At 41.3% G+C, this 17,143-nt stretch overlaps 1 protein-coding gene across 1 annotated transcript; it reads right to left on the minus strand.

Annotated features, from left to right (window-relative positions):
- Window positions 1-1,117: 1,117 nt before the first annotated feature.
- Window positions 1,118-8,670, minus strand: KLHL31 (kelch like family member 31). The gene is made up of 2 exons (XM_033864468.2): window positions 7,472-8,670; window positions 1,118-5,765 (listed from the first exon to the last, which is right to left on the minus strand). The coding sequence occupies exons 1-2, from the start codon at window positions 8,641-8,643 to the stop codon at window positions 5,033-5,035; spliced, it is 1,905 nt and encodes a 634-aa protein (XP_033720359.1). The 5' UTR covers window positions 8,644-8,670; the 3' UTR covers window positions 1,118-5,032.
- Window positions 8,671-17,143: the final 8,473 nt, after the last annotated feature.

The following is a 17,143-nucleotide window of genomic DNA, read 5'->3' on the forward strand; positions in this document are numbered from 1 at the left end:
GCCTTCTCTTCCGCGCCACTCCCTAAAGAGCGGGTTTGGTTTGAAACTGGGTGGAAGGTTGGTGCTGGCATAAGGAGTAATGCGTCTGATACCCAGGTTCATAGACCAGCCTGCGAATGTGGCTAGAAAGGAGAGCAAAGGGGCTGAGCAGGGTGTTTCCAGAGTCACGGGTTGGATCTCTCCCCCTCAAGGCCTGTTCCCTTTCCTGAAATGGACCTTCACTGCACTTCCATACCACCTTGATGGAGGAAAGCCAAGAGGAGTGTTCGAATGTCTTTTCACCTCTAGTCTTTCTACCAAGCTTGCCAAGTACAGCATGTGCAAAATGGTTGTTCCTTTGACACACAAGGGAATTATTTCAGTGGGATGAAATAGCTTCATGTATGTTATGAGTTGGATAGATGGTATGTGAATGCGGGGACGGGGGGTGGTGCTAACCTGTAGGGAAGCTTGGAATTCTGTGAGAGTTCAAAGAAAACACAAAGAAACTCTGAGGCCCCTGGCTGGGATGCTCAAAACTGGGAACGTGGCTTCTGTTTCGGTTTGGAGGCCAATCCACTCTCTTTACATGGTCACACAGCTTGGAGAGCCTTAAGAACAAGTATTTCTGCCATTTAGAATTTTCTAGAAATGACCAAGATGGTTTCAACTGAGTTTTAATACTTTACTGCTAACTCAGATCAAAGGTTGAGCATCTCATGTTGGTTCCATATCATTTGCTCATCTGGACGGTGAGGTGGAAGAGAAAGGCTGTGAGGGCTGGTCTGCATAACAACACAATTTCATTTTCTAAAAAGTGGTTTCGTTGCAAATGATGATGAACCTGAGTCTGCGTCAGGCTGGCTGTGGTCAGGGTGGAACTGAGATAAGAAACCACACTTAATCCATGACTTCTACATGGTCAGGACTGAGAGACAGACCTAGGCTTCTGTCTGAGTTACAGAGCAAGTCACTTTATCCCTTTTTATTTTTCACTAGTCTTCAAGTTATTGGAACAGCTTTTCAGTTATTTGTCGTTTCCTTTTTTTGTTGTGTTTTGTTGAGCTGAGTCATCAGGAAAACTAAATAGAGAAAAAAAGAGAAAGAAACCAACACCCCAACCATCACAGAAAGAACACTTCAAAACTACCCATATCTGATCACTGACAAAGCGCTTATTGAACGCAGCTTTATTGATAGAGAGGAGTTACAAACACGACATACCTTTTAGTTTGTTGTTCCTTATAGAGTACAAGAATGTCTTAAGCAAACAAAGAAATTTTGGGCCAAAATTTGCTAAATAATACAAAGATTTTTAGGAGTATTCAAGACAAATATTTTATTTCAAGTTCCCTGAGAGGGACATTTAAATGGTCTTGACCCTCTCAATGTGCTGGAGGGTAAATTGTTAATATTTTAGAATCTTTAATTCTCATAATTACCATGGAGGAGTGTTTAGGAAACTAGTCTATAGTTTTTAAAATATGAAAAGAAATACTGAAAAATAATTCCTTTGAATGCTGCCTTGTGCTAGAGAATATATCCAACAGTGGCTGGGGTGGGAATCTAGCTCATTCAGAGAAGAGTCATTCAGAGTGGATGACATAAATTCACTTCTTTGTAACTCAGGGAAAACATTAATTAAATGAAGTGATTTTAGTTTCTTTTATCTAGTAACTTTGTTGAATTCGGAAGCTATCTGGCCAGGATAACCAGCAAAATGTGGACCTCTTAACACTTAAATGTTTCCAAGCAAACCTCTATCTACGTGCATGTTTGTAAAATACACTTACTGTAATTGCTGCTCTGCCTTAAGTCACAGACCCAGTCAGTACATTCTCTCATTCTTCTTACCTCAGTTATACCTCCTCACTCATAACAGTCCACTACCATCTAATCCTTGTTTAGAATTATATTCATCTGTACCATCCCTGACCTCCTTCTTCATAACCATTCTTACAACATAGGAAGTAAAAATAAAACTCATCCAATGCCACTGAAAGCAACTAGTGCAGGAGGGTCAACAACTTGGCACCAGGAACCTAACTAAAAACGGACAGACTACAGGCTGGCTCCCTGGAAAGTTTTATGTCAGGTCTCTGGCCCACTCCGAAAAAGAGAGCTTGAGTTTTATTATTTCAGCTGCTGGGTAACCTGCTATTTCTCTGATACACTGAACCCATGCTTTTATTTCATCCCAGGACTCTGGTATTACAAAAATAACAAGTCCTCTGCTTTCGGAAAAATAAAAGGAGGTATCGGCTTGGCTCCTAAGACTTGGGAGCGTGACTGAATGTAAGCTTACAACATAATGAAAATGAAGTCATTTTCCAGTTGGAAAACATGGGGAAGTCGTCAAGTTTTCTAGAGGTACCTGCTTCAGTAGTTGGGTTAAAGAGTGTGTTTCGCTGACACGTGGAAGATGACAGGCATTATTTTGATGCTGCATATTTTCATGTCTTTCAGTGGTCTGTGCAGGATGTTCCAGGAGGCAAAACCTTCACCCACCCTTAGGTTCCACGCTCCCTTCCAATTTGTTATGTCAGAAATTCTGGAATTCCAAATTCCTATCGGTCTTTGTTTATTGACCTAATGGTTGAAGCAGGAGATACAGCAGCAATGCACCCAGGAACCTGGGTAGCCCCAATATTTGTATACTGTGAGTCTTCAGATAACCAATGTAGAAACTACGTTAAATGGTCATTTCAAATGCTTTATCCATTCTAACACATCTCCAGGGTCACCTCTAGAAAGCCACTGCCGAGTTTTTGTGCACTGTATTTTACAAAGCTCTGATAGATGAAAAATCCTCTAGTTTCAGCGTCTTTCCTCATTCATCCATGATAAAATATTACAGTTGATTGATTCTTATTTCATTCCAGCCTTAAGCCCCCCACTTATACTTCTAGGATCTCAATGGGAGATACATCTCTTGGTGAGCATCAAGAGATTATGTCTATTTGCCCACTTATGACCTGTAATCCATAATACATCACCTTTTGTCTCTCAGAATTAACGGTATGCTATAGCTTCTCGATTGTATGAAAATATATGTTTATACCAAACTAAAAGATGTTACAGTCACCCTCATATACGCTTTGGAAGTTGTGTCCTAAACAACTTATTACAAATGAAAAGCTAATTTTACCCAGGTGCTGCAAGGACAGAAGTCTATCTATAGGTTGTACATTGTGACTTAAGAGCTCAGTGATATAACCAGCTCCATACACTGGTTTCTCACACAGGTTTATTTTTCAGCCTGGGCCAATAAAGAATCAAGGAGCAGATCTGCTCTGTACTTGGAGAAGCTCCTCCTGCCCTGTGTGGGGTTAGGAAACAGCCCAGTGTTTTTACATTAATAACGTTTTGTTCTCAACCCGCAATGTTCTAGCCTTTACCCGAGTGTTACCATTAAATACCCAGAGATTGAACTTTCCATAAGGGGCAATGATATAAAATTGTTCCACAAAGTGTACTACTATATGAACCACTTTTCACAGTTCGAATAAAATATTTTCAATATAAATATTGTAACTCTAGCCATAACCTATCTACACACAGTGGGAGAGGACAGGGTTCATGAAAACCCGGTTATACTGTCATAGATGTCATGTTTCACCATTTAAATAGTTTGTCTTATTTCTCAAAATCCATCTGCACACAACCCATAATTTATAGGCCTTTCCTCTCCAAAACAAGTGAACTATCAAAGAATAAAAGGATAAATTAGAAGAAAGGAAAATATGTATCATTTACTGCCATCATTCCCTTGCTTCCAAACTTGGCGAACATATAAGAAAAATGATATGGAGCTGATATAGTTTAATTTGCAAAGCTAATTTGGAGCAGATGAAATTTTAAAAATATATAATCAAATGGGCATATATTATCTTAACATTTCTATAGAAAATGAACGTGTTAGATTTTTAATTGAGAAATCAGGATTGAAATCAATTGGTAAACAATAGAATTTACCAACAGGGGGACCCATTCATCCTGCTATTGCCAAATCCAGGAATTCCAAATGTTTCCTTCATTCTCACTCATCTAAAAGACTGGAAGAAATCAAATTATTGTTATTGGTTGCATAACCTTCAGGCTGCATATGCTATATGTTAAGGATCCTTACAGACAGAGTTTTATTTGGTGTTCTTCTGGGGGCTTACATGAAGGTCAAGGTTGCCTTTAACCATCTTGATGTAGTGTTTAGGGTGCGAGTACTACTTGCAATTCTTTTAATGGGGGACCAAAGTAAAATGTGAATACTTCTAGGAGAAACAAGAAGATGGTTTAAATTTGCCTATAAATTAGATGACTGATGTCAGTTCCTTCTCTGAGAGTAGGATTTTATGATAGGAAATACTTTTGGGGACCTGAGGCAGGGAGGAGGGTATCACCGCTAAACCAAAGGCACCAACCTGTCAGCCCCGGGGTGGAATCCCTATTACTTTCCCGTCAGTATTTGTCTTAAGCTTTATGATTTTCTCCTGGGATGCCTTTCGAAATCCTTTACTCAGGCATGTATAAGTAAAGAAACTGCATAGAAACACAGAATTAAATCTTAAGTCCTTATGGATGTAGACTGATTTCCATTTAAAAATGAAGCCTATAAAGGAATATTTTAAACTTCCTAAAGAAAAAAAAGAGAAAGGAAAATAAACTTTTGTACGAGAAATCTCTTACTCACACAGGCTTCGTGTGTATTAAAGTGCAGAAGCACAATCTCAAATGTGGGTGTAACCGCTCTATGTTTAGAAAGGATGCCGCGATGGTAGTGCCCACCGCGAGTTCTGTCTGCCACCCAGTGGCCGCTGAAATAAATGGCTTCTTTCCTTTGTTGGCTCCGGATCTGTATTTTGCTTAAAAAAAGAAAAAAAAAAAAAAAAATCGACAGAGAGGTAGATGATGCCACACCAGCAACTGAAAACCACCAAGGCAGATGCCTCGATGGATCTGAAAAGACTCCCCTGTAGTAAATGTTAGATAGTTTCCTTTCCTTTAGCTGAACCGCGATGCCTATCTTTTCTCCCCGCGAGCCCGCGGCTCCCCGGGTTCAGATGCTGACGGGCACGGAGGACACCGAGCTAGCGCGGGACTCTCGGGTCACGTGATTGGGCATGGCTAGGGTGCAGCACGACACGCCCACGGTGGCCTCGGGCAGTTCATCGTCCTCCGTCCACTCGTTGAGGTCGGGGCTGAAGCACTGGATGCACTTCTTGTACTTCCTCTCGCCCTCGTTCCAGCCGCCCAGCAGGTAGGCGCGGCCGTGCAGCGTCGAGGCGCCCGCCGTGCTCACGCCCACGGGCAGCGGCGCCGCGTAGCTCCACTGGCCGGTGGCCGGGCTGAAGCTCTCCACGGTTAGCACGTCCACGCGCTCGCCGCGCGGCCCCAGCTGGCTGCCGCCCATCACGTACACGCGCTCGCCCAGCGCCACCGTGCAATGCCAGCCCCGCGGCGTGCTGAGCGCCGGCAGCTCCTGCCACGCATCGCGGGCCGGGTCGTAGGCGCACACGGAGCGCGAGTAGGCGCCGCCGATGTAGCCGCCGGTCACCAGCACGCGGCCGTCGGCCACCGCGCTGGCGTGGCAACAGCGCGCCACCTCCAGGGGCGCCTTGGGCTGCCACTGGTTGGCGGACGGCACGTAGCACTCGAGCGAGGCCAGGCTGCCCTCGGCGTTGCGGCCGCCCACGGCGTACAGGAGCCCGTTGAACACGCTCAGGCTGAAGTGCGTCCGCTTCTGGTTCATGCTGGCCAGGTGGATCCAGGTGTTGAAGCGGGGATCGTATCTGGAAGTGGTAGAGCAAGCGTGACAGCCTTGTGGGCGGCAGCCGGGGAACCCAGGTGACGCCGCCAACCAGGACGTGGGAGGCTCGACACTATCCTTGCGAGGAGGCTGGGGACCCATCGCAGCTCCTCGCCTGGAGGCTGCTAATCCTCTCTCAACCAGTAAAAAAGTGTGACTCTTGGGAAAGGCAGGGCAGGCATAGGTGACTCCCCCTCCTCCCGTTTATAAAAGCAGCTACCGGGAGACCACCCCGCTGAGACCGACCTCCAGTCCTCTTTCCTTCATATTCAAATCCATCATCCCGTAGGATTTAGGGGATGCGCACGTGGAGGAAGGGTGGAAGCTGGGTATTTGTGGAATCGGAGAAGGGAATACGGCCACATTAAAGTCAATTCCACATATCTTCAGACACCAGCCACCCCTAGCTCATTCTCATGGCTTAATCAAGAAAGTTGACTGAGTTCCTACATTCTCACAAACCCCTTCTTGTTCACACACCTCTCCTGGCATTGCCGCTGTAAAGCTAAGTCACTAAGTCTTCTGTCATCTGTTTATAATGAGAACAATAGAACTCATGTCCCAGTGCATCAACAAAGCCTTAACTTTTGATGCTTCTCTATTTTCTAGCACTTATTAGTAGGTCTGACTTTTTAGTGTAGGGGTATATTTTTTTCAGTGTTCAGCATTACAATTATTATACCAGAAGCACTGAAGTCAATAGCTCAAAAACAGTGACTTGAGTACAAGTAGTTATCAGCAGGAGGAAAATAAGGCACCCATAGTAAACTAACACTTTCCATAGTTCCAAGTATTGTAAACACAGAACTGACTCTGTTTGATGTTCATTCATGTTTGTCTCATTTCACCTCCAAATCAAAACTTAACCATAGCTACAAATTAAGGGCTAAAAATCAATTGTTTGGATTCATTTAAATGACACACATGTACATATAATGAAACAATAAAGAATATTTTTTATGATTTACTAGATGAATTTTCAGATCTTGTTCATTAGTTATGTTTGCCTTTGAACCACTACCATGATAGAAGCATGACTTTCTGAACATTTCATGTATATGGAGGTTTAATTTTTTATTATAAATATACAAAAATAATATGCATTTCAATTCCACTTTCTGCAGGATTTATCATGCTTTTACTCTTGTTTACATGTATCAAAAATATTGATGGTATTCAGTCTTTAAAGAAATATTTAAAATTAATTAGCTGCCACATTTTTAATGATCTCATTCTAGTTGCCAGTTATAAATCTGAAGTCATCAGTAACAGTCCACTTAAAAAGAAATTTTGTATCATTTTAATCTTTCTTACCATTTAATGTTAAAAACTAAATTTTCACCCAGTTTCTGTCAAAAAGGCAGGGTATTGTGGAGAGCACCCTGACCAGAAATGAGAAAATGTGAATTCTACTTACTAGTGGTGTCACTTCTCTGGGTGTCAAATTTCTCACATGTAAAATCAGAATCATCATATCTTCCGTGCTCGCTTCATTGGCTTACTTGGAAAATTATAATGCATGATATATGTGAGTGCACTTTATATAATGTGAAGTGTTATATACATGTAATGTGGCATTATTATTATTATTGATTTACTGAGCCAATGAATTAAGCTAATAGGCATGATTAATTTCATTCTATGTTCATAACATCGAACGATTTCTATTCCTAATAAAAGAGGCAGTACCTGCAGAAATTGCTGACTGCATGCTTGGCTTGATTCCTTGCATCATTCTGGTCTTCACCACCGGCCACATAAAGAAATCCATCCATCACAGCCACACACTGATTAAAACTCTTGGCTGGCATCTCTGTAAGCTTGCTCCATCCATTTTCAGGGTCTCTATACAAGACGTCTCTGCTAAGGGACTTCTCAGTAAGGCCTGGACGGCCCCCCACAGTGACAAGCACACGACAGCCCCCTCGGATTCTCGTGCGTCTAGACTGCAATGTGTTCTGATGATAGGGAAGTAAGTGGTAGTTCATAGCATCTACAAGAAGCTTGTGGCAATCAGCATCTTGCATCATTCTCGGTACTGACTGAACATAACTGACCAGGTCTTGTGCAGAGATGGTACCAAAGCGAATATTGCTCAAAAGATCGGCAGCATATTTCACTCTCTTTTGGTCAAATTCTAACCATTTCATTGCAATCTGGAATGCTACTATTTCAGAAGGCAACTGTAAGTCATCATCCATAAGAAGTTCATTAATTTGCTCAAATGTAAGTTTCATAAACTGATCTGATTCTGCAAATTCAAGGAAGTTATCCCGGATAAATTTTTGGGCTGCTGCCTTTGCATTTCTCAGGGAGTATGTTTCGGCAATGTTAGCAATGTACATGCAATTCTCAACACTCATTTCTTGTATCAGAAAGTCACTGCACATCTTGACAAGGGTATGGATCTGAAGATAAACAGCAGCAGAAATAATGCTTCCTATGGTATACAAGGAGAGAGTGAGCTTTCCAGTGTAGGCGTATGCAATGACCGTGGCCAGGCCCAGCGGTGCGATATCACTGAGATCCACCCTTTGGGTAGAGGGGTCTTTTTTTAGGATGTTGTAAAAGTACTCACTGCAAGAAGCCATCACTGACTTGTGAACGTCAAAGGATTTTGTTTTGGTGCCGATGACTAAGTCGCAAAGGAAGCTCTCCTGCCTCATTTTACTTAAACCTTCCAAGAGGTTGGGGCCGTAAGAAGCATCTGTTAATTCAGAAGAGATGCAGCTAAGGCCATTGCCTCCCTCTAGGAGCCCATTCAAAGCATTGAGTTTGTTGAGGGGGCTGTCTTCTACAATGATGGTCATCTCATTGATGTTGCCTTTGTTCTTTCTGACAGTCTTCTTTTTGGGGGCCATGGTGGCAAACACACTGTCACAGGCAAGAACTTGAAAAAAAAAAAAAAAAAAAAAAAAAGAAACGGTTTTATTTTAATTGTGCATTAAACTTTGAAATACTACATTGAGAAACTTTCCTTTTTTTAATAAGATAGTAGTTTTTTAGTGGCATAACGTAGATTGATTAAAGTGTCAAAACTAGATTTAAAGACTTACGTTAAACTAGATGCACATCTTATTCACAGTTTACTTCAGCATCGATCATTGTAGACGATTCTAGAAACATTTATATTATCAAATGAGACCTCTCAATAGCTATATGGCCAAGTAATTTTATGTAGCAGAAATGACCCAATATTCTCTGATCTACCTGTACAGTTATTATGGAATAGTAGTTAAACGTCTTTTTAGGGGCTTAGTTTATGTTCAGGAAAAAGTGAATGACAACTACCCTGAAGTTTTTCTCTCTCAATAAAATATCATAACACTAAAATTCAGGAATCCGTGTTAAATGTAGAATATATATTAGAATAAACGTGGCTAACAATCAATGGATAAGGAATTGTAATGATAGTCAAGTACTTTCTACTCTACATAGTCACTAAAATAATTTCCAGTTGAATTTCTAAATGACTCACAAACACACACAAACTTACACAAGAACTAGAACAAAGTAGTTTTTAAAAAAATCTTAGAGTAGGAAAGACCCTCTTAAGCATAACATAAAATCCAGAAGCATAAAGGGGAAGACTGAAATATCTGAATATTAAAAAAATGAAAATGTATATCTATAAAACAGCACCAACTATTTAAAAGACAAGCAACAGACTGTGAAGACAAATATTTGTAACATTTTTGACAGATAAAAGGTTAAAGTGAAGTGAACACAGTATTTATTTTTATTTATTTTTTGGCCTTGCTGGGAGACTTGCCGGATCCTAGTTCCCCAACCAGGGATCGAACCTGGGACCCAGCAGTGAAAGCGCCAAGTCCTAACCACTGGACCGCCAGGGAATTCCCTAACGATATTTAAAGGGCTCATAAAGTTAATAAGTCAAAGGTAATCCAAGTAGAAAGTGGACAAAGACTATGTCTAGGTAACAAGGTTGTTCACAGAAAATAAAATACAAACAGTTAATATTTTTAAAAAGCTAAACTAACAATAATCAGAGAACTGTCAACTGAAATCCAGAGAGCCTTTTTATTTTTTGTCGTCAAATTTTGCTTATCAAGTGGTTAAAATATTTTAAAATATTCAGAATATCAGATATTGGTGTGGTACTCTCCATACATTGTTGATGGGAGTATAACTGATACAGTCTTTTGAATAATAATTTAGCAGCCCATTAAGAATAAAAGCTATTTTTATGCTTTGACACTAAAGTTCTAAATCTACTAATGTGCCTCTTAGAAATATATTTATATAGATGCTGACATATTAAGGACAGTAACCACTTCCTATTATCAATGTTATAAATATTTGAACCCGTTTTTAAATCTATAGGAAGTGTAGATTTAGCTCTATTACGTAGCTCTGCACAGCTCTAATATTAAATGTAGCCTTGAAATATATTAAGTTTACCAAATAAATACGTGGCCCTTAAAGTATCACAGATTAAATTATTTTAGCCCTTCTCAATATATTGGGCATAGTCATCAGAAGATGCTACACTTAGACTTTTTTTTTTTTTTTTTTTTTTTTTTTTTGCGATACGCGGGCCTCTCACTGTTGTGGCCTCTCCCGTTGCGGAGCACAGGCTCCGGACGCGCAGGCTCAGCGGCCATGGCTCACGGGCCCAGCCGCTCCGCGGCATGTGGGATCTTCCCGGACTGGGGCACGAACCCGCGTTCCCTGCATCGGCAGGCAGACTCTCAACCACTGCGCCACCAGGGAAGCCCCACTTAGACTTTTAAATGGATTTTATCTATAGCCTTTCACTTTCTTGTGAAATTACTGGTGTTACTTTTTTCATTTTTATTTTTTATTGAAGTATAGTTGATTTACAGTGTCATCTTAGTTTCAGGTGTACAGCACAGTGATTCAGAATATATATATTCTTTTTCTGATTCTTTTCCCTTATAGGTTATTACAAAACATTGAGTATAGTTCCCTGTGTTACACAATAGGTCCTTGTTGGTTATCTATTTTATATAGAGTAGTGTGTATATTTTAATCCCAACCTCCTAATTTATCCCTCCCTCCCTTTTCGCCCTTTGGTAACCATAAGTTTGTTTCCTATGTCTGTGGATCTACTTCTGTTTTGTAAATAAGTTCATTTGTATCTTTTTTTTTTTTTTTTTTTAGTTTCCACATAGAAGTGATATCACATGATGATACTTGTCTTTCTCTGTCTGGCTTACTTCACTTAGTATGATAATCACTAGGTTCATCCATTTATTTATTTTTTTTTCATTTTAAAAATAACAAAATCAGTATGTGTAGTTCAACAACTCACAGTTTGCTTTATATCATTCCAGATAATTGTATATGCTTATGCAAACTTATATTTGCATAGTTTGAGCAGTGGTGTGCTGGTAAATCAACTCTCCGGGGGGGGAAATACCCCTTATTTGTAAGGTGCTAATTTCTTGAGTACAAATACACTCGTTGTGGTTGGTTTTAAGCTACCAACAACCAGTTTGCTAAATTCCTGAAAATGTAAATTGGTTCTCATGAGCTCCAGCATACCACTATAAGAGAACTTGTATCAAAACAAGTTTATGGGGCTTCCCTGGTGGCGCAGTGGTTGAGAGTCCGCCTGCTGATGCAGTGGACACGGGTTCGTGCCCCGGTCCGGGAGGATCCCACATGCCGCGGAGCGGCTGGGCCCGTGAGCCATGGCCGCTGGGCCTGCGCGTCCGGAGCCTGTGCTCCGCAACAGGGGGAGGCCACAACAGTGAGAGGCCCGCATACTGCAAAAAAAAAAAAACAAGTTTATGCTATATTATTCAGCAGTTTGCTTTTTTCACTTGGATGTACTCATGTACATCTTTCCATATCAGCACATACATAAATTTATATCATTGTCCCTAACAGCTGCATAGATTCCCATAGTAAGGATATATAAAACTTGTTCAATTATTCTCTTGTAGGTGCACATTTAGATGTTTAGGTGTTTTATAGTTTTTGAGGGGTGGTGTGTGTGTGTGTGTGTGTGTGTGTGTGTGTGTGTGTGTGTGTGTTTTGTCTCACTGTTGAGTTCATCCTGAGAGGTAAAACTTAGCTTTGATCCCCCTTGAAAGTCTTCAGTTTAATTACTGGAATAGATGTTAAAAACTTTCTATTGTGTTTGTTCCTGTTCTTTTCCATGTGGAAGGAGAGTAGCAAGTAGGTAGGAAACAGAGAAGGTCTTTTGCTTTGCCAGGGCTTTTTTTCTTCCTCGTTAAGCTCTGTCATATTCACATTTGTTTTTGTTTACAAGACTGTAGCACATTTGTGCTTCCTCATTCTTTCTTGCAGGCAAAGCCACATGCATCCTTACCTTGTGAAACAGATTTTCAACCCACCATCATTTTAGTCTTCAAACGCATTTGACTTAGGTGGTAAGTGTCCCCTTGTTGGATTTTTCTGGGGAAAATTTTAAAAATTTTGTTCAGCAAGTAGTTATCAGACACCTATTGCTGTGTGGGCGGCACTGTACTGGGAATGATGGAGCAATACAATATGTAATTTGTGTTAAATAGATAAACAATGACAAGTACAAAATGACAACAAGAATTTAGGGAATCACAGCAGAGTAACTTAAAAAACCAAAACAAAACAAAACAAAAACCCAGTAGATTCTACCAGTAGGAGTACAAATGTGTTTTTGGAAATAGCCCTGCTTATTTTCCTGGAGGAAGTCCTATGGGCAATTTTTTACTCATTTGGATGTCGGGCTTATAACCACTCATTGTTTTGGAGGAAATCCTGGGAATTAAACAATACGCTTGTAAATAATCCATGAGTCAAAGAAGAAATTAGACGGTATTTCAAACTGAATGAGAATGAAAATGAAAATACAATGTAAATACCAGCTCCACTATTTATCTGAGCTGTGAGTTTCCATGGATTACTAACCTCTTAGAGTCTCCACTCTACTGGCTTACCTCTAAAGTAAAGATAATAATGGTGCTTGCCTGTCGGGTGGTCCATGAAAGCTTAGTGAGAAATGTCTGTACAGCATTTAATAGGGTGTCTTGCAAAATGTGAATGTTCAAAAAATTTGAATTGTTTTCATTAAAATCAATAACCTTCTTAGATGTGTTTTAGGGAATGAAGGAAGTAACCTGTTTAAGCTTTGGGGTGAAACCAATCAGAGGAAGTGGCCACAGGATGGAGATTCAGTCATGGGGATCAAGAGTAGATTTCTGGAACAGTTAAACATTTCTAAGGGATTTTTGAAAATGCCAGGGAGAGAAATGGAACTCATGCAATGACATAGGCTGAAGAACAGATTATTTACTTTGCTATGGACGAGAAAGGTAAGCCTGGAAATTTAAGAAACTTGGGACATAGGTTATGTCAGGAAAATAACAGATTATATAGAACAGATTGAATCTATGAACCTGGACTTCAGATTTCAAATGAAAGGAACTGTTTTGTTGGAGTGGGGTTAGGATGGGAAGATTTGTAGATAACAGGAATCTTGCCTGTTCCAGGAATGAAAGGTTTTTAAGAGGAGTAGGTATAGGAGGGGGAAGGCCTTTAAAGCAGAGGAAATGCCTGTTATGGAAGCAGGGAGGGGTGACTCGGCACGGGATGTGCAGACGAAGAAGATTGCTGGAGTGAGGGAGACAGGTAGGCAGGTAACATGAGGATACAGAAAGGATGCTGGATACCAGGAAGGGTTTGAACTTGATGAGTTGCTATGCAATTGAGAAGGATTAAGGAACCTCCAGGAAGGAGAGGGCGCACTGAGGCCCTAGTGAAATCAGTCAAATTTCCTCCACGGCTTCCTTCTGTTACTTTCTGTTGCTGCCTTCTCTTTCCTCCATGGTCTGGCCTTCTTGCTGCCCCTGGTGTTCCCATGGAAACCCTCATGACCCTTTATCTGAATTCTCTTGCCCTTGTCCCATTTCTCCAGGGCCCTACTGGGTGACACATTAGCTAGTCTGACAGATGATCCAAGCTAATCCATCAGTGGGCAAATCTACTCTTTCTCCCAGATATGCATGTTTTTTGGAGTTTTTTTGGTTTTTTTTTATCAGTGTACTCCAATGACTCACATGCAAATTTCTAACAGAGCTACCACTGTGGAACATATATGCATATTCTTTAAACTAATATTATATTATTATTTACATAATATTTTAACATTAATCAAATTACATTAATTTAATCTTATTAATTAATATTTTAAATATATATATTTTTTCTTAATAAGAGAGGGTTTTTAGAATCCTCAAAATCACTGTGTAAAGGTAACTGGCTTCTTTAGCTCTGAGATTCAGGAGACCATTTAAGAGAGTTTTGAAATCAGAGCCTGCAGACCACTTCCTGGTGGCCATATTTCCCCAGATATGCTCATAAATTCAGTCTTTCTCTACTAGAACTGCCATTACATCCTGTTCCTAGGTCTGCACCTCGAAGGTGAGGCTCTCCATCCACCTGCCCAGGTGTTCTCAGTCTGGGCCATATTCCTCCGATAACATGCTGCAAACCCCTCAGAGGAGTCTGGGGACCAGGCTCACTCCTTGGAAGCTGGGCCAGGCTCTGATGTTGTCCTCTAGGCTGCAGAGGTGTTCACTGCTCCCTACATCCCAAGAAATGCTCTTCCTCTGGCCCTGCTCTTCCATCTCCCAGGGAGGTGGGGCTCCGGCCATGGCTTTTCTCAATTTAAGGCAAGTATGGTAGGAGAGCTACAGGGTGTGCTCCAGTCCTTACTGCAGGGAAGACCAGCTCCCTCTTCATGGATGATCAAAACCCAGAGGCTATGTTCTCACAAGGCAGACGGGGAAGCCTTTGATGACTCTCTAGGACCCTCACACTGAGGCCTTTCTGACATGTCACACTGGGTACACACACACACACACACACACACACACACACACCCCATGCCAACTGACCAACCAACCAGCATTTTTCTACAATCACACTTGAATGAAAAGCAAAGGCAGCCTTAAAGGAAAGAAGTTATAAGAGGGCAGCCTAAGGACTCATGAATGGAAGGAAAGGGGAACAGTTTAACTCACTTCCATTTACTCATCTGGTCACGGTGCTGGACTGCCAGGCTGATGGTGTGGGCTTGTAGAGGATGATTAGAAAAAAATGGAATATTCACAGAAACGTACTACTCAGCTCCAAGGTCATATGAGGACAAGTAGTCAAAGCAATTTGCACAGAAGTCTCATTGTCTTTTCAATTATAACATATAGAATTTTTACAGTTATACAAATGTTCACTATGCACCCCTGGGTCATATTGTAACTGATCACAAATGGTGGTCACAGTGATACCAAAACGTGGCTACGAGGAAGAGGCAGTGGTTACAACGAGTTGCCTGTACACGTTCTTATACAATACAGGGTGTGACCTGGTGTTGAGCAATCCATTTTGAAAGCATTCCATTCTTATTGATTCAATAAGCTGGATGGGGCTTTCTCTTACTCTTGTTGTTGTTTTCAAAGCTTTTTGTCTTTTTCTTTTCTTTTTTAATGAGTGAGGACCTTGTGGCCAGAGGCTCAGGGAACCCCCTCCCCAGGCTTGGTAGCTGGGCAGTCGCTGTGATTTCCACACCCCAGGGAGGGCTTTGACTGGGGTCACAGTCAGTCTGCATGGGGTTTGCATGGTGAGGGGACCAGCCTATCTGAGCTGCCTGCAACTGGGACAGTTTCAGGACTGTTTCTCCGTTTTTCCTGAAGCACGAAGGGCATGATTCTCCCTCCCCAGCCAGGGGGCTCTAGTGAGTTGCCCCCTTGGGATCAAAAAAGAGCTTTACAGGTGCCCCGGGACCGTTAGTGGCCCTGCCGTAGCAGGACACGCTGGACAGCGCAGGTCAGATGAGCAGCTATTTGGAGGTACTGCAGTGCCCCCCGTCCCTTCCCCTTCTGGGTAAAAGAGGAGATTGCACAGAGTGCAGAAGGTTGTGGAAGGCTCCCCAGGCTATTGGAGCTATCCCTTCATTCTGTGGAGGGAGCTCAGAGAATTCTTCTCTGGTCGTGGACCCCACGCCTCCTTCCCTCCCCGCTCCATCCACTAGCGCCCAGAGCTGCCTCCCAGGTCCCCGGGAAGAGCTGCCTGTTAGAAAGTGGGCAGAAGGGCAACAGAGGCACAATTCCATGTCCTCCTCCCACTGCCCACTGGCGGTCTTGGCTCTTGTGTCATTTCTATGATGATAGTGTCGTGTATTCAACACGTGACAACAGTGGGCAGTTAAGTGAGCTGTCAAATTTGCCGTGATCTTCTGTATTTGCCAATTTAAGCATGTGAATAATTAATTCCTAGATATAAATCACCAAGCATGAATCTAGACTATGTATTCAATGTAAGCTATTACTTTCATTTCTACCTAAAATAATAATTGTAGAGCTACATGTATAAATTGAGGGATAACTGTGTGCTGAGCCTAGGTAAATACTTGACATGATATTATTTTTTAAAATTTAAGCATCGTGAAAATTCTAAAAGGCAGGTAATATTATGTTCATTTTACAAATGAAGAAGTTAAGGTTCAGAGAGAGTTTTAAAAACATATCCAAGGTCACACGATGGGTATATAACGTGTAGTAGGGCAAAGATTCAAACCCAGATTGAACCCTGACCCCCTATATAGCCCTTATATCCAGGGCAGGTTGAAATCTGTCGCAGGTTAAAAAGTTAACTCCTTCCAACATGGGAAGATTGAGATTGAGTGAGGTGGAACTCAAATTTATAAAATCAAAGTTTGGATATGGAGAACATGAAATGGTTCTTTATAGCTCCAAACACTGAAATAAAAGAGCTGCCCTTTTAATTGTAAGACAGATTCGTTTGGGGACAATCAGAGCCTATGGGTTTCTTTATCCTATTAGGGGTTGTAAGTCTATGAAACTCTAGTAGTTTGGGTAAGCCAAAAACAGAAGTAGGTTCAAGGAGATCTTGTATGAATTTGTTGATCAGAGAACCAGACACCTCCTTTTCAGTGTTAGGTTGAATACGGAATTATCAATTTTTGTTTAAAGACAAATATTATCAATTTCTGATGGCTCAACTTAGCTAGAGGCCTGCTATCTATAACATATACACACTCTATACATAAAGCTAACTTCTATTTTCCAAACCTGGATACAGGATGTAAGGACCCTGTGCTAAGATTTTTGGTTTTGTTGAAAATTTTAGTAAAATAGCTCTTTCTTTTACTTGTCTTTTGTGTGTGTACGTTAAGGTTGCAGGAAGTGGGGTTAGAAATCTAGTTTGTAAGATGAATGTCCCTTTGGTTGTCACAGAACTGAGAATTGGGTTTTGATGTTAATTTTGCTCTAACCATTTGAAAGACCTAAGGCAAAACATTCAACTTTTTAGGATTTCAGTTTAATCATCCGTCAGATGAGATGTGTACCT

This window comes from Tursiops truncatus, chromosome 10 (genome assembly GCF_011762595.2).
Source record: "Tursiops truncatus isolate mTurTru1 chromosome 10, mTurTru1.mat.Y, whole genome shotgun sequence".
NCBI lineage: Eukaryota > Metazoa > Chordata > Mammalia > Artiodactyla > Delphinidae > Tursiops > Tursiops truncatus.

Coding starts and splice junctions, on each gene's coding strand:
- KLHL31 (XM_033864468.2), bottom strand. CDS start 8,643: ATGGCCCCCAAAAAGAAGACTGTCAGAAAGAACAAAGGCAACATCAAT. Junction 5,766..7,471: donor GCAGTCAGCAATTTCTGCAG/GTACTGCCTCTT, acceptor TACCACTTCCAG/ATACGATCCCCGCTTCAACA.